Source organism: Martes martes, assembly GCF_963455335.1.
Source record: "Martes martes genome assembly, chromosome: 18".
In the NCBI taxonomy this organism is placed as follows: Eukaryota; Metazoa; Chordata; class Mammalia; order Carnivora; family Mustelidae; genus Martes; species Martes martes.
In genome coordinates this window covers 21,864,804-21,888,109 of record NC_137906.1, presented here as the reverse complement: position 1 = coordinate 21,888,109, position 23,306 = coordinate 21,864,804, and the positions used below count along the sequence as shown (strand labels likewise).

Sequence of the window (23,306 nt, the reverse complement as noted above, 5' to 3'; positions counted from 1 at the left end):
AGGGGAGTCGGGGGGTGAATGAGGCACTTAGTCCTTGCTGTGGTCCCTCTGTGGTATGAGGGGAGCTGTGCCGCTGTGGCCGGGACCCCCATCCCACTAACCCTGTCTTAGCCCCACTGAGCTGGGCATCAAACACCCCCACCTAACTCCCCACTTGACAGGGCCAAACTGCAGGGAAGACTGGGAACTGGAAGAGGGGGATGGCTCATGACTCAAGGTCTGCCTCCTGGGGGTCCCCCTCCTGCTCTGTGCCTCCCAAGTCCTCACCTGTAAACCAGGGTTTGGTTCTAAGCTTTGGCCTCCCAAAAGATCCCCTGATTTTGCTCCCTTGGGCTTGCAGTTTGAGACGCATCCCGTAAGTGCCGTCTTAAGTGTCATGTGAGTTCTGTTTCCCCACCACCGACAGTGACCCGTATAGTCGGCATACAGCCTGTCGTGGTTGACCAGGAAAGGCAAATTCTGAGTTATTATGTGAATTCTTGAGGCCCCAGGCAAGGGCCTTGTGTAGCCCAGACCCTGCCAGCTCTCAACCCACCCAAGCAAGGAGCGGCTGCCACCCACTGTGGCCTGTTCCCTTGCAGCCTCCGGTGCTCGGAGGCATCCCCCCCGCTCCCGCCATGGGCCAGTCTCATCAAGGCAACCGAGGGGCAGCTCGAGGGCAGGTCAGTTCAGCAGACCCAGCATCCAGGTGACCAGCGGAGTCAGAGATACCAGAAAATAAAGCCATTTTATTATTATTTTTTTATCTGCCATCGTGGCCTGAGGAGAAGGGTGCAAATGGAGGGAGGGCGGGGATGCCGTGGCCCCGGCTGAGGCCGTCGGGTCCTCTACTTGGCCTGGACCGTCTCCTCCAGCCTATCCAAGCGCTGCTGTAGCTCCTGCACTGTGGCCTGGAGCTTCTTCATCTCCTCCTCCAGCCGGGCTACGGTGTCCTGGGGTGTGTCGTGCTGCATCAGTCCCAGCTCTGTCCCAGGCTCCCCTCACCCGGCCATTCCCCCTCCACCCTCCCAAGAGCTCCGGGGCCAGCCTGTCTCTCAGCAGCTGCCTGGACAGCTGCAGGCCAAGAAACCTGAAATCTGTTCTCTGAGGCCTGAGAACTACCCGCTCTTGGCCCCCAGAGGGTCAGCCTCCACCTACTGGGACAATGACCCCATCAGTAGCAGCCCCTGCCTGACGTGTCATCCCATCCCGACTCCCAGATTCGCATCTGCTTCTCACCGAGCTGGGGGTCCCACTGGCCTCTGGAGCTGTCTTCCTGCGCCCAGTGTCCAGGCCCCGGTTGACCCTCAGCTCCCGGCTCTTTGGAGGCACATAGCCGTCCTTGAGGGAAATGAGGAGGGGTCCGGCATCCCGGCCACCCAGCCACTCCTCGGCCGTGAGGGCAGCATCGGGCCCTGCGGTGGGTGGGTAAAGGTCCTCCTGGAACAGGTCCGACTGTGGGCAAGGCCAAGGCTGGTTAAGAGAGTGCGTGGGCCACACCACCACCCTGCAGCTGTGTGAGGTCAGTGCCCGGCCCAGCCCAGGAAGGGACATGGGAGCGTCACCTTTCTAGGCACTGTCATGGCGATGGGCTCACACCTCCGCTCGTGCAGCTTGTAGAATCTGTGGAAATAAGGAGGTGAGCAGCGACCACCGCAGGGCTGGGCTGGAACCGAAGGTCCGCATGGGGTCCGAACAGCCCAGGGTGCGTGCTCAGGTCAGGGTCGGGGTCAGTCACCTGGCAATCTCACACTTGTTCACCTCCAGGCCACGTTTGGGCATGTAGCCCATGCCCCGCTGGGACTCCTTGGAACTGAACATGGAGAGATAGTGCAGGAACGGGGCCTCGGAAGTGATTTCGAAGTACCGGATAGAGCTGTCCCCCTGCAGGAGGTGGGTGCGAAGGCAGGGATCAACACCGTGGAGTCCTCTCGCCTGGCCTTTCCAAGTCCCGCCCCATCCCCCCACCTCCTGCCCATGAGCCCCTGCCTGACGGGGACACCTTGCCACAGAGGTAGACTATGTTGGTGTCGGGGTCGAAGAAGGGCAGCAGGACGCCGCTGCTGGTGTCTAGTTCCTGCAGGGACAGTGGCTCCTCCAGGTGCTTCTGCAGAGATGGGGGGCGGGGTGGAGAAGGGGAGACAGGGAACAATGAGCTGGGCCAAGTCGGGCCTGGAAGGAGCCCTGGGCAGTGACTTGGGGTGGGCCCTCGCAGAACAACTAGTGGAGACCCCATCCCACAGAGGGTAAACCGAGGCCCATGGCTCTGTATGATCAGGCAATGGCAGAGCAGGGACTAAGCCTCCCGCAGAGCCTGATCGCTGCTCCCCCACCCAGCGCTCACCGTGTCCCACAGCGCCACCTGCCGCTCACTCATGCGGCTGAAGCCCGTGGTCAGGATCTTTCCATCGGATACGAAGACTGCGCGCACAGGCCGGGTCCCCTCATGGGGACGGTCCTTCTCCTGCAGGGAAAGGCAGGTGGTGAGTCAGGTGCCCACACACACATCCTAAGCACCAGACTCCAGCTGAGGGCGAGAGAGGGCAGCATCCGGGGACCTGGCTGATGGTGTAGGAGGGTGAAGGTCCTGGGGTCAAGGGTCCCAACTCAGGGCAACTCACAGCAACAACAGTGCCTTTGCGAGGCTCGATGATGCGCACGCGCTTGTCCCGGCAGGAGGTGCAAATGAGGGCGCCGTCTCGGCTCCAGTCCACGCTGTAGATCGTGTCCGGGTGCACGTCGGAGCCAAGCGTCAGCACGGCGGCCCCAGTTCCCACGTCCCACACCAGGATCACGTTGTCACAACCTGGGTGATCACATCCCCAGTGTTGGAAAGCCATGAGCCTCCCTCCCTTGCTGTCAGGCAACCGGCCTGCCCCTCTCCTCCCCGCCAGGCACCTGCACTGAGCAGCACGTTCTGGGCCGTGGGGTGCCAGGCCACGATGCCCACGCGCTTGGTGTGGCCCTCCAGGGTGACGACGGGCTCCCGCAGGGGCAGCGTCAGGCCCCCGTCAGGGATCTCCCACACCTGCAGAGAAGAGGCCAGTGAGACGGCGGCTCCAAACATCAGATCCAGGGCTCGAGCCCCACCCCCCCAGCCCTTGTGTGTCCCCCCCCCCCCCCCACCGCTCACCATGACTGTGCAATCCTCGGAGCCGCTGGCAATGACATTATCATTGTGTGGGCACCAGGCAATGTCCAGCACTGGGGCTGTGTGGCCGCAGACCATGGGTACGTTCTTGTCCACACGTCCAGTCTAGGGAGTACAGCAGGGCCTCTGAGGGAGGGACTTCTGCTCTCCAAACCTGATCCAGCCTCCCCACGCCCCTTCAGAGAGGCCCAGAGATGAAGGCAGTGGGGTCCCTGGGAGGTGGGAACAGGGCCTAGGGCAGGGGGTTTGTCCTCTGCCTCAGTCCCAGAGGTGTCTCAGAAGGGCTGGCCACAAGTAATACAGGATGGGGGTGTGGGGCTGGGTACCAGCGGCCACACTGGGCCCTGGTCCTGCCTTACACCCTGGCCAAGGTCCTGACATCTCTGCCTGCTCCTTTCTCACCAGTGCCCTGAGGGCTGGTCCTCCCGCCCCAGCTTCCCCGAGGGAGGCTTTCCAGGGGGTGATAGGCCAAGGCCCTGGGCCAGGGAGGTTGTATTAAGGTTAGGGTTCCCCAGGGAAATGTGGGGATAGGGAGGGGTGCTTCCAACAGGATAGGGACCGGGGAAGTCTGTCCTAACTGGCCCCAGGCAGGAGCAGAGGTTTGGAAATGGCCGCTTCCGGGGACAGCCGCTGCTGCACGGTTTCCTGTGTGAAGAGCGGGCCCAGCTCTAGCCCCACAACCACTTCCTCTTCTCTTGGCTTCCATCGGCCCTTTTAAGGTAACAACTTGGGGCCCATCTCCCCTTCCTGTCTCACCCCCCAAGAGCACAGGAGTATGCTGTGGGTGGGGGTCAGCAGAGGGGAAGGCAGGGCTGAGCAGGAGCAGAGGGAAGGCGGGTCTGGGGGAGGGGAGAGGGCCTCTCACATCCTCCCTGGCCCCAGCTCAGGGGCCAGAGCTGGCCTGGGCTGGGGTGGGGTGGGGGTGGGGGCTCAGAGAGGCCCAGGCCCAGAGCCCCTCCCACCCTGGGAGCACTACTGGGTCTGCCCTGACCCCATGGAGCCCTCTCTGTGCTCCGGATGGGAGAAGGCCGCGGGTCTGCAGGCCTTGCCGTGTGACCTTTCTGGTGTCACCTGAGCTTCAGTTTCCACGCGACCACTGCACGTAGGAGCTGGAGGAGGCTGAAGGCTCATGTGGCCCAGCTCAGTTTTACAGCCGACAACGCTGCAGCCCAAGAAGGCTTGGTGACAGTCACCCAGTCAGGACCCCCGCGGGGCCACTGGAGGACCAGAGGCCCCCTCAAAGGGAAGACCACTGCCCCAAGGGCTCCAAGGGCTCACCTTGCCCAGGGGCAGCACGAGGAAGGCCCCTCCCCCACTGGCCTCACAGATCAGGGCCACAAACTTGGGGTTGACAGCACAGAAGCCACTGTCCCAGGTGGTCTGTGAGACGCGCACGTCCTCATAGCACTGGTCGGCCTTGGCGGGCTGTCCAAACACGTGGCGGAACTTGCTGGAGCGGACCACCTGCCGGCTCATCCTGGGGGGACGCATGAGTTTGAGGGCTTTTCAGGTTGACTCTGACCTTAGAGGGCCCCCCGTGTCTCCCAGGACACCCCTCAGCTGGTGTTTAAGGTCTCAGTTAACTTCCCCAGCATCAGCTCCCTGGGCTCCCTGCCCCCTTCTCCGCAAACTGCCATCCTGTCTCCCTCTTGCTTGTAGTCCTCACTCCTTCCCGCTCCTGGCTAGCCTGCAAGGCCTGCCTTCTCCGCCCACGCCGGGGCCTCGTGTCTGTACCCTCAGCCGCTCTGGCAGAGCCCGGTGTGGGGGAGCACCAATGGCTGATCTGTGGTCTTCTGCCAGACTTCGCCCCTCCTCTCCAATGGCTCCCACTGCCACACTCTGGGGGCTTGGGTGGGGACAGCCTGGAGGGTGGGTTCTTTCAGTCACAGCAGCCACACTCCATGCCCCCCACACCCACACGGGGAGCTTCCCGAGGGCCTGGGCAGGGCTGGCCTCCCTCCCCTCCTGGCTCAGTGCTGGGCATCCAGAGGAAAGCAGCATGTGGGCCTGTCCAGGAGGCAGGTCTCTGGGCCCCAGAAACAGGCAGATGGCTTGGGTCCCACTTTCTCCTCCTCACACCTCTGCCTCTCGAGTCTGCCGAAGCAGGTGCCCTTGAGTGCCATCTCCCCCTGCTAGGGAACCATGCATGGGAGGGGAGAGGCGGCACTGACTTCTCAGAGGCCCAGCGAAGATGGTTTCCCCAGCCTGGCTGGGGAAGAGCCAGTGAGGTGGGGGGGGGGGGGATTGCCTCTGGCCCCCCAGGCTCCTGGCCCCCATCCTAACACCCAAGAGCATCCCCTTCTTGTGCCATGTAGGGGCCATGCCACCTGCTCAGAGGGCACCCTCCCAGACCCCACCTTCCCAGCTTCAGCCTTTCTCACAGGGCGCCCCGCTGCCCCCGCCTGCCCTGTGAGGCTCCAGGAGGCTCCGCGTCCACCTGCCCAGAAAGCAGGCGAGAAGCATGTGTGAGGAGAAGCGGTCCAGGGGCAAGGGGATCGGTCCCAAGTGAGAAACCTGGGCCTGCAGAGAGGGGAGTCCCAAAGCCGAGGTTGGGGGACAGGAAGCCATCGCCCCACCCTGCCTCCTCCCCCCACCGCAGGTACCAGGCTCAGAAACCACGGAAAGGGGAACTTGGTCTTTTCTTGTTTTGCTCTCAACCCCTTCCTGTCTCCAAGCTCAGGGCAGCTGCGCGGCTCACCCCACCCTGCCCCCTCCCCCACCCCCACCCCCACCCCCGACGCCGTTCTGGCGCAAGCCAGCCCCCCCACCCCGGGGCTCCCCCACCTCCATCTTGGCTGCGGTGGTCCCTCACCCCGGCCTGTGCACGGAGCCCTGGGACACGATAATGGACCCTCCCACGCACACACCCCCGCCCCCCCAGGCGAGTCCCCTGCACGCGCGGCGAGGACGGCTCTGTCCCCTCTCCAGCGGCGCGCTGACAGCCCGTCCGCCCCCACGGCCGGCTTCCGCCGAGCTCACGCCTGCCCCACAGGTGGCCCAGGGCAGCGATGCCCGGTCCCTTGCCCGGGGACCCAGGCTTACCTGCTGCTGAGAGATGGGTGACCCCCCAAATGGTGGAGGGAGCGGAGGAGGAGGAGGAGGAAGGAGGAGGAAGGAGCTGGCGGAGCCAGAGACGGCCCGCTGAGGATGCTCTTGTCAAGACAATGAATGAGAAGCGGCGTCTGCCCGCCTCCTTAGGGGTGGCAGCGCCCCTTTGGGCGGAGCTCTTAAAGGGGCTAGCCCTTCTCCGGGCGGAGGCACCGCCCCCCCCCCCGCCCGCCCAGCCCGCGGCCGCCCCTCCCTCCGCCCAGCTCGGCCGCGCCTGCCAACTCCGAACCCAAGCAGATGCTGCCGGCCAGTCGCTGACAATCTAATCGGCACTTTTGTAATGTCAAAATGCAAAAATACCCTGTTCCTTCTTCCCTCCTTCAGTCCGCCCCCAGCCCACTCACCATCCTGTCCCTGGCATTCACAGAAGCGCCCACCGGGCTCCCACGCCCACCCCCAGCTTAAAGCTGCTCTGCCTCCCGCCCCCACCCCCAGACCAGGGCTGGAGAGTGGAGCCCCCGGGTCTCGCACGGCTCCTCCATTTAGAAGCGGTGGCCTTGGGAGAGTCACTTTTCCTCTCCCATCTCCTGTCTTCATCCAGGAGCACCTCCCACCCCACCTGCCTCACAGGGAAGGAATGAATGACTCCGGCATTATGGAGCCTTCTTCCTGCAGGGGCGGTAGAGGTAGGTCAGGGTCAGGTTCCTGACCCTGAAGAGCTCTCAGCCTCCTGAAAGGAGAGGAGGGAAGGAGGGCCCCAAGGATGCTGAGCAGAGGAGGAAGCCAGACTCCATACTCAACAGGGAGGAGGACTCCATTGTCATCCTTGGATTCGGAGATGGCGTCAGGGGGCGGCAATGCAAAAGCAAGAGAGGCGGACCCCAGAATCAGATTCCTTTCCAGGTTGGGCTCCCGGCGGTCACACCACTGACTGACCCTGGGTGGGCTACTTAACCTCCCTCAGCCTCAGTTTCTCTCTCTGTAAGAGTCATATTTAGCTCAAGAGGTTATGAGGAAAGCAAAGCTTGATGTACCTCGTCTGGAGTGTAGCAAGTGCTTATTGAATATTACTACTGTTACCATTTACCGGGTATTTGGGCTGGACCCGAGAAGGGGAAGGGGGCCAGTGTACACCACCAAAGGAGGCCTTGTGGGCTGAGAGGCAGCTGAGCAAAGGCCCAGTAACCTGATTCTTTGAGGGACTGGTTCACATCCCACTGCCACCACTGATTGGCTGCATGCTCTTGGCCATGACGTCTAAACTCTCTGAACCTCAGGTTCGTCATCTGTAAATGGGGGATAAATATGACCTGTCCTGCCCTCTTCACCAAGTGATGAGGCTCAAATGAGACCACGAGTGTAAAAGCGTCCCGCACGGTTCGATCGCAGCCACCTGCGTGCGGCGGGGTTCCTCACAGCCCACCGCAGGACCGGGCTGGACCGGATGGGGATGGATAGTGCCCACCGGAAGTGGTAAGAATAACAAGTGGCGTTTACTGCGCGCCAGCCGGGTGCAGGGCGCTGTGTCCGCTGTGAATATGCCCTGCTCCTTTAGTCCACGCAACACCTCTAGGGGGCAGATACCCCCTCCATTGTGCAAAGGAAATAGGCACACACTGCCTTCCATCCCCGAGCGCCTCCTTGCCCAGCAGAGGATGAGTACATTGGCAAGAGACCTGAAAACCATGGCCCAGAAACAAGAGCTGGACAGCCGTGCAGAGGGCCAAGCAGGGAAGCACAGAGGCTGCTTTCACATTCCAGTGTGGGGTGGGGCGGATGGGTATGGGGCCGCCACAGAGGCCAGTGGGAGGCCAGTGGTGAAAGTTATGTTTTGGCTTCTCTGCAAGCTGATGTCTGGAGAACACAAGGCTGAGCATCCGTTGGGTGGTGAGGGCCCTGCCCCGAGGCTCCTCTTGTGTCTGAGAAGGGGCTGACTGCTCCCGATGAGGGGTGTTGGGACAGGGTACCTGTTGGGTACTACTGGCCCAGCGTCTTACCAGACCCTCTTTACTGGTGACCGGATCTGGATTTTCCTTGGGGGGACCAATCTTCCCTCACTGGCAGTCCCTGAAGTTCAAGAGGGGATCCAAGGTGGGCACAGGGCCCCAGTTCCCCAGTCAAAGCAATCTTCTTTGCTCGGTTCAGGGACAGGCACTTGACTCAAGGCTATGTAACCGGAAGCTGATTCGTTGGAGCTGCTAGGAAAAAGAGCCCTCTTTCCACTGGGGGTTAGTAAGCTGATAGGCTATAAGGTCGGCACTAGCAGTGACTATTTTGTCACCACATAGGAAAAGTTGGCTGGAATCAGCGCACACAGACAACTGCAGAATCAAGATAGGAAGACTGACGTATTCTTGACATCCTTTGAGTATCTGGATCAAGCCGTGCCTGAACCCTTTAACCTTTCTGTCACACAAGACATAGGTTCCTTTCTCCACATACGCCAATAAGGTTGAGTTGGATTTCTGGTGCTTACAACTGAAAAAGTTGTAATGGATGGGTACATCCGCTATGGGTACATCCGTTATGGGGAGAGACAGGACCACCCTCAAGAGGCTATAGGGCATGATGGAGTCAGAAAAGCCCGGAGAACTACCATGTCCTGTTTCCCCAGCAAAGTGACATTTCCTCACCTGTAAACCATGCACAGCATCGGTCACTCTCTAGAATGTGTACCCATCCCCCAGCTTCATAATTTAAAGATTACGTTCTTTAATATAATCTTATAATTTTCTCTGTAAAGGTCTTATATACCATTAGATCCCCCCCATTGGCATATTATAGTTTTGTGGCTATTTTGAATGGATTTTTCTTATTCTAGTTGTGACCTTGTTTTCTTTCCTTCTAAAATCACCTTTATTTCCAATAAAATACATCTTTCTTTCCATACAATAAAACACACTCACTTTAAGTGCATGGTTCCATTAGTTTGACAACTGTAATAAGCACCATAATCAAGATATGAAATATTTCCAACTTCCCTCAAAGTTACCTCATACCCATCTACAACCTAATCCTTATCCTTAGCCCCAGGCAACCGCTGATCTGCTTTTTGTCAGTATAGAATTTTCCGTACAAATGAAATCATAGAGTATGTGTCTGGCTTTTTTCATGAAGTGTGTTTTGAGATTCATCCATGCTATTGTATGTCAGATAAAGACTTTTATTTTACACAATACCCTTATGTAATACATAATTACACCAAAAAAGTTAGTAATAATTTCTTATGTTTGACTTTACATGATTACCCCCCCAAAAGGAATCAGCAGTCAATCTTAACATCACTAAAATCACTAGGACGACCATTCTGTACCTCCTATAAAATGATGCAATAACCTTGTACTAGCACCTTTCCAGTATCCTTGTCAAAATCATCATTATAATCATCACCAGCATCCTAAATCTAATCAAGCCTCCAGCTAGATTAGTTTGGGTGAGATAAGGGGGATGGAAGAACAGGTTAAACAACACCATGAAGTAGTTATGTAAATCTAGAATGCGAAAATGTGTGAATCTAGAAATGTGGGAAAATTTTATCGGACAAATTACCCAGTTTCAATAAATAAATTGCACTAAAAGAAAAAAAGAGGAAAAATAGTAAGAGTTTGAAAAAATATCAATCAGGGCACCAGGGTGGCTCAGTCAGTTGAGCATCTGCCTTCAGCTCACGTCATGATTCCAGGGTCCCAGGATCAAGCCCCACATGGGGCTCCCTGCTCTGTGGGTAGCCTGCTTTCTCCTCTCCCTCTGCTGCTCCCCTTGCTTATTCTCTCTCCCCCTCCCTCCCTCTCTCCCTCTGTCAAATAAATAAAATAAAAATTTTTTATCAATCAATCAACTGTCATATTTGGGCTTTCCTTGGATCCTGATCCAAACAAATCAACTGTAAAAGTAGATTTCTAAAATTAGTTTCTGTCGCTTACAACCAAGAATTTTTTTTTTAAGATTTTATTTATTTGTCAGAGAGAGAGAGAGAGCACACAAGCGGGGGAGTGGCAGAGAGAGAGAGGAGCAGACTTTCTGCTGAGCAAGGAGCCCAATGCGGGACTCGATCCCAGGACCCCAGGATCATGACCTGAGCGGAAGGCAGAGGCTTAACCTAACTGAGCCCCCCAGGCGTCCCTACAACCAAGAGTCCTGACTGCTCCAGGCAGCACCAGGTCCCCAGTGCAGCATTAATATTCCATCCCTGGGGTCTCAGGAGCCCTGCGAGCTATTTTACTGTCCCTCTTTTCCAGATGATGAAATCGAGGCTTGGAGGACATAAATGACCTACCCAAGGTCACAAAAACTGGGATTCAGATACAAATCTACCTGACTCTGGAACCCAGGAGTCCATTCAACCTGTCCAGGCCACTGCTCAGAGCAGATGGGTTTACAAACTAGAGTGCGGTCGGGGCGGCAGTCTAGGAATGAAACATGGTGGACACGCCACGGGTGGCATAATGGATGAATGACGTCACATTAAAACTGGGTCGTGAATAAAAGTTTGCCAAGCAGAGAATGGGTGGCGGGGGGAACCAATTCCAGTAAAGGCAAGACAGAGATGAGGACATTTTAGGAAACGGTGAACTCTTTGCCATGGCCAGAGCCTCAGGCGCCTGGGGTGAAGGGGAAGGTGGTTAAGTTGGCAGGATCAGCAAGAAGGATCTCTTCTCAAGGAGTTTGCTCCTAAGACAAGGAGAAGGGCACACAAGTCTCCAAGCAAAGAAGTGAGGGGTCTCAGGTGTGAGAAGTGAGGTCCCCCAAGCCTCCTCTCAGCTGGCCCTCTAGCTGCCTGCAGGCTTAGCCCTGACCCACATTCGAGAAGCGGTCCTGGCAGGAAGCGTATAAAGATGCCGTTTCCCATAGGCTCGGGCCTAAGCCAACCTTGCCAGACGCTTCTGGCTGGCCGTCTGCTCAGGCTGCCTTCCTCACATTGGTAAGATGATCATCGCTCCTATTTTATGGAGAAAAGAGGTGAGAACTCTTTCAATCCCTCTGCTCCCACCAGCAACAGCACCTCCAGTCCCTATAAAAAGCCACAGACTGTAATCACAGAGATGTCCTCCTTGGGCCCTGGGCTGACTCCTCCTTCTTGGGACACATCCCATTTCACTCTGTCCCTCACCCCCTTTCCCCTGCACTGCCAAGTTCTACTCGCCACAGACCCCCTCTCTTGGGTGTGTACAAACACGCTTAAATGCCCTGTGTCTTTGGGGGAACCTCTCCCCACTTGGCAGCCTCAAACCACTTCCCTATCTCACTCTTGCCCTTCGCCATCAAGTTTCTTGAAAGAGCTGTTTACGCTCATGGCCCTCACTTCCACATCTCTTACCGACTCCTTCACCTACGTGAGTCTGGCTTCGGCTCCCACCATCAGACACAGACTTGCCCTCACCAAGGCCACCAATAACCTCCTGATCATGAAATCAAACGTGTTGGTGGCCATCTGATGCTCCTGACTTCCCCTTCCTCTGGAATCTTCCCTTGGCATGCCTCTCCTGCTTCTCTGCAGCTTTCTCTCCCCACCCTCTGCAGAGCACCTCTCTTTGGTTAGCTTGCGAGGTGCTCCCAGGACTACCCTTTTTCTCCTGGCTCCCAAACTCCCCCCACACTATCTCATCCATGGCTATAGCTTCAACTACAAACTTGGACAACCCCCCCCTCCACCTGCCTCTGTGGCCCAAGCCTGCCTCCTGGGCTCCCTAGTGCTGACTGCCAGCCGGAGGGCTCAACCTGTGTATCGGGGAGGGACTCCCAGAAGACGTAGTCTTGACCTTAATTCTCTCCCTTTCCCTCTGTGCCCAGACCCCCACCTGAGTTGTGTTGGTCGGACCATCGCACTAGTTCTCTGACGAGAGACCAGCCTCTCATTCCTCTTTAAGGACATTTATGCCGTTCCAGGTCATAATAAGCCTACCTACAAAACCCTACCAACTCCTCAAGCAAAAAAGTTGAAACTCCCCAGGCATGGTGTCCAAAGCCCTTCCTGATCTTCCCCTTCTGGCCTTGTTATTCACCGTTACCCAACTCCACATGCTCCCGCACTCCTCTGGTCCAGAGGCCAGACCCTCAGAGGCCTACATGGGGAGGAGAGGAGGGGGCTGGTCCATTCGCCTGGTGCAGAGTGAACCACTCCAAAACTGGTGTTATGTGTGTGTGTATTAGTGTTAGACTCTAGGGTTTTGAGAGGGAGCGTGCCGAAAGAGAGCACTCCAAGATGGTAAGCCAGGTGATGGACAAGGGTCCTTCTACCACATTCTACTGATTAAGCTGTCATATGCCCAGCCCAGATTCCAGGGGAGGAGAAATTGGCTCTTCCTTTTCATGTGGAAAGTTACAAAGAGTATGCAGCCATCCTAATCAGATGCCGAGGACTGGGCAGGGAATATGAACAGTTGGTGTGGGCCAGGTGAGTTACAAAAGGGAGCAGACGGGCTGTGGCTGCACTAGCCGTTTGTCACCACTCAGAAATGGGGGCTCTGTGAAGTGAAGCCTGATTTTTCAAGACACGTTAGAAATAGGCATTTTTATATGAAAGCTCCAGATCTTTCAATGTTGGCAGCTAATTCAAAACTGTCTAAAAATGTTATATGAGCAAAAACTAAATATGTCTTTGGTTTGGATGTGATTTTTCTGGCCAACAATTTTTGGACTCTATTCTTTGCCCTTGGCATAGGCCTGAAATCTCTTACTCTGTGTTCGTTTCCAAAGCTCTCATGTACCCTATGTATTCATTAAGACTCGGGTCAAGACTCCCTTCTCTGTGACCCCTTCCCTTACACCCCTTCCCCCACACAGCCGCTCCCAGAGTGGTTCCTTTTCTCCCCAGTGCTAGTGACCCCTGGTGCATTCCTCTAATGTGGGAATTCATACATTGGATAACAATTGTTTGCAGGCCCAACTCTTCGACCAGACTGCGTTTTATTTCCCCGGTGCTGGGCCCAACATTCAATAAACAAAAATCCTTCTTTCTTTCCTAACACTGCTAATCAACCACCAACACACATACACTCTTCCTTCACCATGTTCTTTCTTGGCCGGTCCATCCTCCATCCCACTGCCATCACCCCAGTTCACCCCCTCCTCACTTCTGCCCAGAATGATTCCAAGAGTCTGCTAGCAAGTCTCCCCAGTTCTAGTGTCCTCCGTTACCCCCAACCCCTATCCCTTAGCCAGACTCCTTCTCCCTAACCGCATTTCAAGATTCCTCCTTTATTCTTCAGAATAGAATCCACTCCAGGGACTGGTTAGTAGATCTGGGTTTTGTGCCTGTCCATTATGACTGGGCCGGGTGTGGAAGTCGCACCAATCAATGTCAGCCTTGGGTCTTTTTCTGGAATCATTTCTGTCATTAGGTGAGAATGAGGCCACCAAAAGAAAACCAAGTAGGAGTGAGGAGTGGGGAAAGAAAAAGATACAGATTGATGTGATAACCTTGCTGAGCCCCTTGATCACACTGTGCCTGAAGACAAATATATTCCAGGCTTAAGCGGAAGTGATATGCACACCAAACAAAGGATACTCTACAAAGAAGGCTCCATTTTTATTTATTTTCAACGTGCTGCATTTTCAAAGAACCGGACCCACCATGGATCAACTTCCATTTCGAAATTGACAAGTCAAATTCACCACGCGTGAGTTCTAGGGAGAACGTTATCTCAAAGCCTTGTCAGCCCCAGGCAGGGTCTCTCCCAAGTGACACAAATCCCTCCTGCTGCCTTTCTTGGGAGCTCTTCAATAAAATCTTGGGACATTAACACCAGAAGAGACCTTTGTCCAGCTCCCTCTTCTTATGGGTGGTGAAACCAAGACCCAAAGACCAGTGAGGCAGAGTCTGAACAAAATTTTCCACCAAGTAAAATCAGGATGGAAGAAAGAGTAGTGCTTGGCAGGCAAAAACACGCCCTAAACTCCATGATTTAGGTAGATATAGTCACTGAATCACCTACATTTCTGACAATATAGGAGTCTCATAGTACATAAATAATAGGGGAATGCGATTTTGTTTTGTTTTGTTTTTTTAATATTTTATTTATTTATTTATTTGACAGAGAAAGAGAGACAGAGAGGGAGGGAACATAAGCAGGGGGAGTGAGAGAGGGAGAAGCAGGCTCTCCATTGAGCAGGGAGCCCAATGTGGGGCTCAATCCCAGGACCCTGGGATCATGACCTGAGCCGAAGGCAGACGGTTAATGACTGAGCCACCCAGGTGCCCAGGGGTAATGAGATTTTGAATGGTAGTTATAAAAGTTGTTCTTACGTTGTTATCAGAGTTGCAGAAAAGTATGTGTGTATTTTTCATTGCTTTTATATTGCCATACACACACACACACACACACACACACACGCACACACACACATTTGGTACAATGCAAGCTGGTGCAGCCACTCTGGAAAACAGTATGGAGGTTCGTCAAAAAGTTGAAAATAGAGCTACCCTACGACCCAGCAATCACACTACTGGGTATGTACCCTAAAGATACAAATGTAGTGATCCGAAGGGGTACCTGCACCCCAATGTTTATAGCAGCAATGTCCACAATAGCCAAACTATGGAAAGAGCCCAAATGTCCATCAACAGATGAATGGACAAAGAAGATGTGGTCCATATATACAATGGAGTATTATGCAGCCATCAAAAAAACCAAAATCTTGCCATTTGCAATGACATGGATAGAACTAGAGGGTATTGGGGCACCTGGGTGGCTCAGTGGGTTAAAGTCTCTGCCTTCAGCTCGGGTCACGATCCCAGGGTCCTGGGATCGAGCCCTGCATCGGGCTCTCTGCTCAGCGGAGATCCTGCTTCTTCCTCTCTCTGCCTGCCTCTCTGCCTACTTGTGATCTCTGTCTGTCAAATAAATAAAATCTTAAAAAAAAAAAAAGAACTAGAGGGTATCATGCTGAGCGAAACAAGTCAATCAGAAAAAGACAACTGTCATATGATCTATCTGATATGAGGAATTTGAGAAACAAGACAGAGGATCATAGGGGAAGGGATGGGAAAAATGAAACAAGATGAAACCAGAGAGGGAGACAAACCATAAGAGACTCTTACCCTCAGGAAACAGACTGCTGGTTGCTGGAGGGAGAGAGGTGGGAGGGATGGGGTGGCGGGGGAGGAACATTTGGTGGGGTATGTGCTATGGTGAGTGCTGTGAATTATGTAAGACCGATGATTCACAGACCTGTACCCCTGAAACAAATAATACATTATGTGTTAATTTAAAAAATATATATACATACACATAAATACACACACACACACACACACACACACACACACACATACACACACACACACAATCGCAGTACTATTTAAAAGCCAGAAAGAAGCATCTCACTTGAAAATACTGAGGACTAAAGAGTGAAGTAACCTCTTAAATCACCAATAAGTTGTAGCAGAGTCCAGTATCCAAGTTAATGATTTTCTTACCACATCCCAGCTGTTTCTGGTGGGGCAGGAGACAAGTGTTGGTTTTCCCTGACCATCATCTATTCTCAACTCTTGTAATAGGAACCACAATTTCCTTTGGAAGTCTGTAGTGACACAATGATAGTTGCCTACCCAAACCTCCATTTCGCTCCAAATGATTAGTTTAATTCCATCATGGAAATCGTATTCCTTGTGCTAAAGATTGGTTCAGAAATGATCATTTTTTTCTCAAACTGGCCAATGAGACCAGCAGAAGTCATGAGCAGTGGCTTCATGTAAAGGTTTCCTTGCTCACAAGAAGGATACACTGGTGATCCCTTCCTTCCAAAACTTGTTATTATCCTACTCCTTAATTATAGTCACTTTAGTAGGTATGAGATGGGATCTCACTAGGCTTTTCATGTGCATTTCCCTAATGACTAACGGTGTTGAGCACCTTCTCGTGTGTTTATTGGTCATCTGTAGATCTTCTTCGGGGCAATGTCTATTCAGATCCTTTGTCCACTTTCAACTGGGTTGTTTCTTAATACTGAATTGTAAGATTTTTTAAAACATAGTTTGGGGGGCACCTGGGTGGCTCGGTGGGTTGAGCCTCTGCCTTTGGCTCGGGTCATGATCTCAGGGTCCTGGGATCAAGCCCTGCGTCGGGCTCTCTGCTCAGTGGGGAGCCTGCTTCCTCCTCTCTCTCTGCCTGCTTCTTTGTCTACTTTGTGATCTCTCTCTGTCAAATAAATAAAATCTTTAAAAAAAAAAACGTATTTTGGATAGAAGTCCTCATAAGATGCAAGATTTGCAGATATTTTCTATTCCTTGGGTTTTTTTTTTTTCACTTTCTTATTGGTGTCCTTTGAAGAACAGAAGTTTTCAATTTTGCTGAATTCCAATTTATCTATTTTTTTTTCTTTTGTTTCTTGGGCTTTTGGTGACATATCTAAGGAACCACTGCCACATGGAAGCCATGGAGACTTATCCCTATGTGTTTCTCCAAGAGTTTTATAGTTTCAGCTTTTACATGTAGGCTTTTGATCGATTTTGACTTAATTTTTGTATATGGTGTGAGGTAGAAAGTCCAAATTCACTCTTGCATGAGTGTATACAGTTATGCTAGAACCACTACTTTTCCTCCATTGAATTGTCTTGACATCCTTGTGAAAAGCCAACTGACCATAGATAGATGGGTTTATTTCAAGACTCTATACTCTAGGGGTGCCTGGCTGGCTCAGTGGGTTAAAGCCTCTGCTTTTGGCTCAGGTCATGATCCCAGAGTTCTGGGATCAAGCCCCACATCGAGCCCCACATCAGGCTCTCTGCTCGGCACGGAGCCTGCTTCCCCCTCTCTCTCTGCCTGCCTCTCTGCTTACTTGTGATCTCTCTCTGTCAAATAAATAAATAAAATCTTAAAAAAAAAAGAAGAAGAAGCTATATTCTATTCCATTGGCCCATGTGCCTATCCTTATACCAGTACTACACTTGTCTTGATTACTGTAACTTGGTAGTAAGCCTTAAAATTGTGAGTCCTCAAAATTTGTTCTTCTTCAAGATTATTTTGGCTATTCTGGGACCCCTGAGTTCCTATATGAATTTTAGAATACACTTGCCAATCTCTATTTTTAAAAGCCACTGCGGGGGTGAGGGTGGGGTGCACCTGAGTGTCTCAGTCGGTTAAGTGACTGCTTTTGGCTCAGGTCATGATCCCGGAGTCCCAGGTTGGAGTCCCACATTGGAGGGGCAAAGGGTTGTCCCTGCTCAGCAGGGAGTCTGCTTCTCCCCTGACCCTCACCATCGTGTTCTCTCTCTCTCTCTCAAATAAATAAATAAAAATCTTTTTTTAAAAAGCCACTAGGGCTTTTTTAAGTAGGTTAAGGCCTCTGCTTTCGGCTCAGGTCATGATCCCAGCGTCCTGGGATCGAGCCCCGCATCGGGCTCTCTGCTCAGCAGGGAGCCTGCTTCCCCCTCTCTCTCTGCCTACTTGTGATCTCTCTCTGTCAAATAAATAAATAAAATCTTTAAAAATAAAAAAATAAAAAGCCACTAGGGTTCTGGTAGGGTTTTTGTTTAATCTGTATGTCAATTTAACAACATATGTCTTCTGATCCATGAGCACAGAATGTCTTTCCATTTATTTGGATCTTCCTTAATATCTTTTAACAATTATTTGAAGTTTTCAGAGCATATGTTTTATATTTCTTTTGTTAAATTTATTCTCAATTATTATATTCTTTTTGGTGCTATTATAAGTTGATTGTTTCCTTAATTTCCTTTTTGTATTATTCATTGCAAGTGACCATACCACAACTGATTTTTGTCTATTGACCTTCTATCCTACAACTTTGCTGAACTCATTAATGAGTTCCAGTTTTTTTTCTTATTATGGTGAAAAATACATAATGGATCTACTGTCAACAATTTTAAGTATATAGTACAATCTTGTCAACTGTAAGCACAGTGTTGTACAACAATCTCTTTCCATCTTGCACGACTGAAATTCTACACCCATTCAACAGCAACTCCCCATTTTCTTCTCTCCTCAGCCTTTGGCAACCACCATTTTAATTTTCATTTCTATGAATTTGACTACTTTAGATACTGCATTTGGTGGAATCACGTGGTATTTGTCTTTTCGTGACTGGCTTGCTTCACTGGCTGTAATGCCCTCAAGGGCATGTTGTAGCATATGACAGGACTGTCTTTTTATGGCTGCATAATATTCCACTGTATGTACATATCACGTTTTCTTTTTCCTTTCATCCATCAGGGGACACTCAGGTTGCTTCCATATCTTGGCTCTTGCAAATAATACTGCAAATGGACTTGGGTGTGCAAATTTCTCTTCGAGTTCCTGATTTAAATTCTTTTGGGTAAGTATCCAGAAGTTGGAGTGCTAGATCATTTGGCTTTTTTTTTTTTTTAAGTAACTTCCATGCTGTTTTTATAGTGGCTACTCCATTTTACATTCCCCCCAACAGTGCACAAGGGTTCAGTTTCATTTTGTTTTTCATAATGACCATCCTAATAGGTATGAGATGATGCCTCACTATGGTTTTGATTTGCATTTTCCTGATGATTAGCGATGTGGTTCTCATTTTTAATAGATACCTTAGGATTTTTTATATACAAGATAATGTCATCTGCAAACAGAGGTGGTTTTACTTCCTCCTTTCCTATCTGGATGCCTTTAATTCATTTTCTTGCCTAATTTTCCTGGCTAGAATACGCAGTACAATATCAAATAGAAGTGGCAAGAGTTCCTGAACTTTCACCATTAAGTATGATGTTGGCTGTAGGATTTTCATAGACGTTGTTTATCAGCTAGAGGCGGTTCTCTTCTCTTTCTAGTTTGTTACATGTTTTTATTATGAGAAAGTGTTGGATTTTGTCAAAGGCTCTCTCTGCATATACTAAGATGATTATGTGGAGTTTTCTTCTTTATTCTTTTTTTAAATTTTTTTTCTTTATTCTAATAATATAATACGTGACATGAATTTAATTTCAGATGTTAAGCCAACCTTGTGTTCCTGAGCTAAACCTCACTTGGTCATAGTCTGTTATCTTTTTTATAGTTACTGGATTTTGTTTGCTAATATCTGTTGGTATTTTCACCTCTAAATTCATAAACAACATTAATGTATAGTTTCGTTTTTATTGTGATGCCTTTGTCTAGTTTTGGTATCAGGCTGATATTGGCTTTTTAGAGTTGGCAAGTGTTCCCTCTTCTATTTCTTTTTTTTTTTTTAATATTTTATTTATTTATTTTTGACAGAGAGAGATCACAAGTAGGCAGAGAGGCAGGCAGAGAGAGTGAGAGGGAAGCAGGCTCCCCACTGAGCAGAGAGCCCAATGCGGGACTCGATCCCAGGACCCTGAGATCATGACCCGAGCCGAAGGCAGTGGCCTAACCCACTGAGCCACCCAGGCGCCCCTCCCTCTTCTATTTCTTCAAAGAGTTTATAAAGAAATGGTTTTAATTCTTCTTTAAATGTTTGGTCAAATTCACCAGTGAAGCCATTTGGGCCTGGGCTTCTTTTTCTGGAAAGCTCTTTTTTGTTACTAATTCAATTTCTTTACTTGCTATAGATCTATTCAGATTCTCTATTTCTTCTTGAAATTTGGCAGTCTTTATCTTTCTAGGGTTTCGTCCATTCCATCTAAGTTATCTAAATTACAGGCATACAGTCATTCATAGTGTTTACTATGGTTGGTAGAAATGTCCCCAAGGTATCTAATAACGAATTGGCTTTAGTTAAATAGAAGCTGCAGGGGTGCCTGGGTGGCTCAGTGGGTTAAAGCCTCTGCTTTCGGCTCGGGTCACGATCCCAGGGTGCTGGGATCGAGTCCCACATAGGGCTCTCTGCTCAGCAGGGAGCCTGCTTCCTCCTCTCTCTGCCTGCCTCTCTGCCTACTTGTGATCTCTGCCTGCCAAATAAATATATAAAAATCTTAATAAATAAATAAATAAAAGCTGCAATAAATCGGTTGAACCTCAAATAACAAATAACTTTTTGGGGGTCAGGTACTATGTTTTAAATCTCTTTCACTGGGGCACCTGGGTGTCTCAGTGGGCTGGGCGTCTGCCTTCAGCTCAGGTCATGATCCCAGGGACAAGGGATCGAGCCCCGAATCGGGTTCCCTGCTCAGTGGGGGATGGGCTTCTCCCTCTCCCTCTGCCCCTCCTCCCTGCTGTGTTCTCTCTCTCTCAGATAAATAATTTTTTTAAAAAACCTCTTTCATTTTGCTGATAAGAAAAGCCATCTGTAAAAATAGACTCCAGAAATTACTCATCAGGTTTAGCAAAAACTTCACATGTGGCTTGTCCAGAATAGGCAAATCTATGGAGACAAAAATTAGGTTCGTGGTTGCCAGGGATGAGGGGTGTAGGAAGGAGATAGGGAGTTGCTGCTAATGAGTGCAGGGTTTTGTTCTTGGGGTGATAAAAATCTTCTGGAACTAGATAGTGGTGATTGATACACAACTTTGTGAATACAGTGAAGAATGAAACCACTGAACTGTACATTTTAAAAAGGCAAACTTTAGGGTTTGCCTGGGTGATGCCTTTGGCTCAGATCATGATCTCATGGTCTTGGGATCGAGCCCCTTGTCAGGCCCCTTGCTCACCGGGGAGCCTGCTTCTCTCTCTCCCTCTGCCCCCCTACTCATGCTTGCTCTCTTTCTCTCTAGGGCTCTCTTTCTCAAATAAATAAATAAAATCTTTAAGAAGATAAACCTTATATGATATGTATTATATTTTGATAAAACTATTTTTTAAAGATTACATTGTTCTTAAATTTACTGTTCTTAATTTTAAGGAAGTAAATGTTTTGTTTTCCTACCATTCAATGAAAAGACATAAGAGCTCTCTTGCTGCCGATTTATTTTATCATTTTAAAATATAAACCCTTGGGATGCCTGGGTGGCTCAGTGGGTTAAAACCTCTGCCTTCAGCTCAGGTCATGATCCCAGGGTCCTGGGATCAAGCCCCGCATTGGGCTCTCTGCTCGGCAGTGAGCCAGCTTCCCTTCCTCTCGCTCTGCCTGCCTCTCTGCCTACTTGTGATCTCTGTCTGTCAAATAAATAATAAATAAAATCTTTAAAATATATATATATATATAAACCCTTTTTATAAGAATTATGAAATATATTTTGATAACTATGAGAAATGATTAATTATGCCTGGTGTGGGAGTTTAATGATATTTCGTCTATCTTACTCAGCATTTTAAATTAACCTGATTTACAATGAAATTTATGAGATTTCTCATTCAAAATTTATTTTATTCCTTCAAACTGTAAAACGCTGGTACAGCTTTTAGTTTCTAAGACAGCCAACACAACTTTCTATCTTCCTTCCGCAGAAGTTAAAAAAACAAGCTTAAATTCAAACAACAAAAACAGTACTTACAGCAGTTTCTAGACCTAAACATATCTTGGAACTTTGTTAATATTTCACAATTACTCCATTGCAAAATTTTGTATTGGCCTTGCCAACATTCCTAAAACTGGTTTTTCTCTTGAAGCTTCTATTTCAAAGACTCAGCTGAAGAAAGGGAGTATGTCCCCGAAGTCCGGCCTTGACCTTCTGGCGCCATGACGGAGTATGGTGCTAACCTTAGGTACCTCCCCCCTCAGGGTCAGGATGACAGCCCGAGAAGTGTAAGAATGGGGGGTCTTGGCATCTCTCTGAGTTGAGGGACCTTCCACATAACACCCGGTATTCCTGTTTCTTTGCATTTGAAGCATCCCTTTTATTGTCCAGTCACAGAATAGGAAAGAATTAATTTTTCAATGTTTTCACAATGAAGACTTTTTAATCTCAAAAGCAATACCGGGGCGCTTGGGTGGCTCAATTGGTTAAGCATCTGCTTTCAGCTCAGGTCATGATCTTAGGGTCCTGGGATCGAGCCCCACACCCGGCTCCCTGCTTGGCGCGGAGTCTACTTCTCCCTCTCATCCTCCCTCTGTGCTCTCTCTCTCTCTCAAATAAATACATTTTAAAAAATATTTTCAATAAAAGCAACATCTGCTCCTTGTATATTAAATCCTGAAAGATCCATAGAGGAAAAGTCAGTCATTTCACCACCAGTCCTGCCCTCTCATTGCCCTGGGGTAACAAGTGTGAACAATTTTTTTTCTACAACAAAAACAACAACTTTTGTTTGGGGTTTTTTTTGTTTTGTTTTGTTTTTAAATATTTTATTTATTTATTTGACAGAGATCACAAGTAGGCAGAGAGGCAGTCAGAGAGAGGCGGAAGCAGGCCCCAAGCTGAGCAGACAGCCCGATGTGGGGCTCGATCCCAGGACCCTGGGATCATGACCTGAGCTAAAGGCAAAGGCTTTAACCCACTGAGCCACCCAGGCGTCCCTGTTTGTTTGTTTTTAATACAGTGGACACACAATGTTAGTTTCAAGTGAGATGACAGCAGGTTCCCGTGTATTCCTACACACCTGGTAAAAAAATATCCCAAATGTGGGTATTTCCCAGACAGCCAAACAAGCTCCTGGCCAACGTAAGCATTCCCAGGAAGAAAGAGCCTAAACAAGGGAATAAAAAGAGAATGCCAATGGACTGGTAAGGGTGTGGAAAATCTTTCCGAGGAGATGGAAATACTCTAAAAGCAGATGGAGGTAATGGTTGTAGGACTTCATGAAGTGCCCAAAGTCATTATTCAAGCACACAAATGGGTGAATGTAAATTATGCCTCAATGAAGCTGTTTTGGGTTTTGGTTTTTAAAGCAGCCAGGGAGATAGAAGGAAAACCAGTGTGGATGTGAGAGAAGGACTCTGCCCTTTGGAAGCTACAGAATCGTGCCCCTTCAGGGACGTCCACACCCACCCCCTGGAACCAGTGAATATTCGATCTCACAGAGGTAAAAGGGCAGGCAGATGTAACTAAGCCTGCAGACCTTAAAAGACAGAGAGAATCCTGGATTATCCAGGTGAGGCCAATCTAACCACATAAGCCTGGAAGAGCACTTTCCCAGCTGGAAGCCAGAGGAAGTCAGAGATTCAACAGGTTGCTGTTGGCTCTGGGATGGGGAGCTGTGGGCAAGCATAGGAGTGACGCCTCCCGGAGCTGGGGGCGGGAGAGGGGGTGCTGGGCAGCAGACAGCAGCCAGGAAATGGGGCCTCGGTCCTACCTACAAGCACGATGACCTAGATGCCATTGACAACCTGAATAAGTGGGTTCTCCACAGAGCCTCCAGAGTCCAGCCAG

The 23,306-nt window shown here is 50.3% G+C and overlaps 1 protein-coding gene across 2 annotated transcripts in view; it reads right to left on the bottom strand.

Moving 5' to 3' along the window:
- Positions 1–708: 708 nt before the first annotated feature.
- Positions 709–23,306, bottom strand: part of CORO1A (coronin 1A) — a 43,122-nt gene continuing 20,524 nt past the window's right edge. Inside the window, exons 1-11 of one of the 2 annotated variants that reach the window (XM_080830605.1) lie at positions 6,173–6,332; positions 4,409–4,607; positions 3,113–3,235; positions 2,878–3,007; positions 2,601–2,785; positions 2,324–2,443; positions 1,982–2,086; positions 1,718–1,863; positions 1,545–1,602; positions 1,219–1,434; positions 709–932 (exon numbers count right to left, since the gene is read on the bottom strand). In XM_080830605.1, coding sequence (XP_080686731.1) covers positions 828–932; positions 1,219–1,434; positions 1,545–1,602; positions 1,718–1,863; positions 1,982–2,086; positions 2,324–2,443; positions 2,601–2,785; positions 2,878–3,007; positions 3,113–3,235; positions 4,409–4,606 — 1,386 coding nt within the window. In that variant the 5' untranslated portion in view covers position 4,607; positions 6,173–6,332 and the 3' untranslated portion in view covers positions 709–827. Of the gene's footprint in view, positions 933–1,218; positions 1,435–1,544; positions 1,603–1,717; positions 1,864–1,981; positions 2,087–2,323; positions 2,444–2,600; positions 2,786–2,877; positions 3,008–3,112; positions 3,236–4,408; positions 4,608–6,172; positions 6,333–23,306 lie in introns of those variants that run through there. The other variant, XM_080830606.1, reaches the window with a different exon arrangement.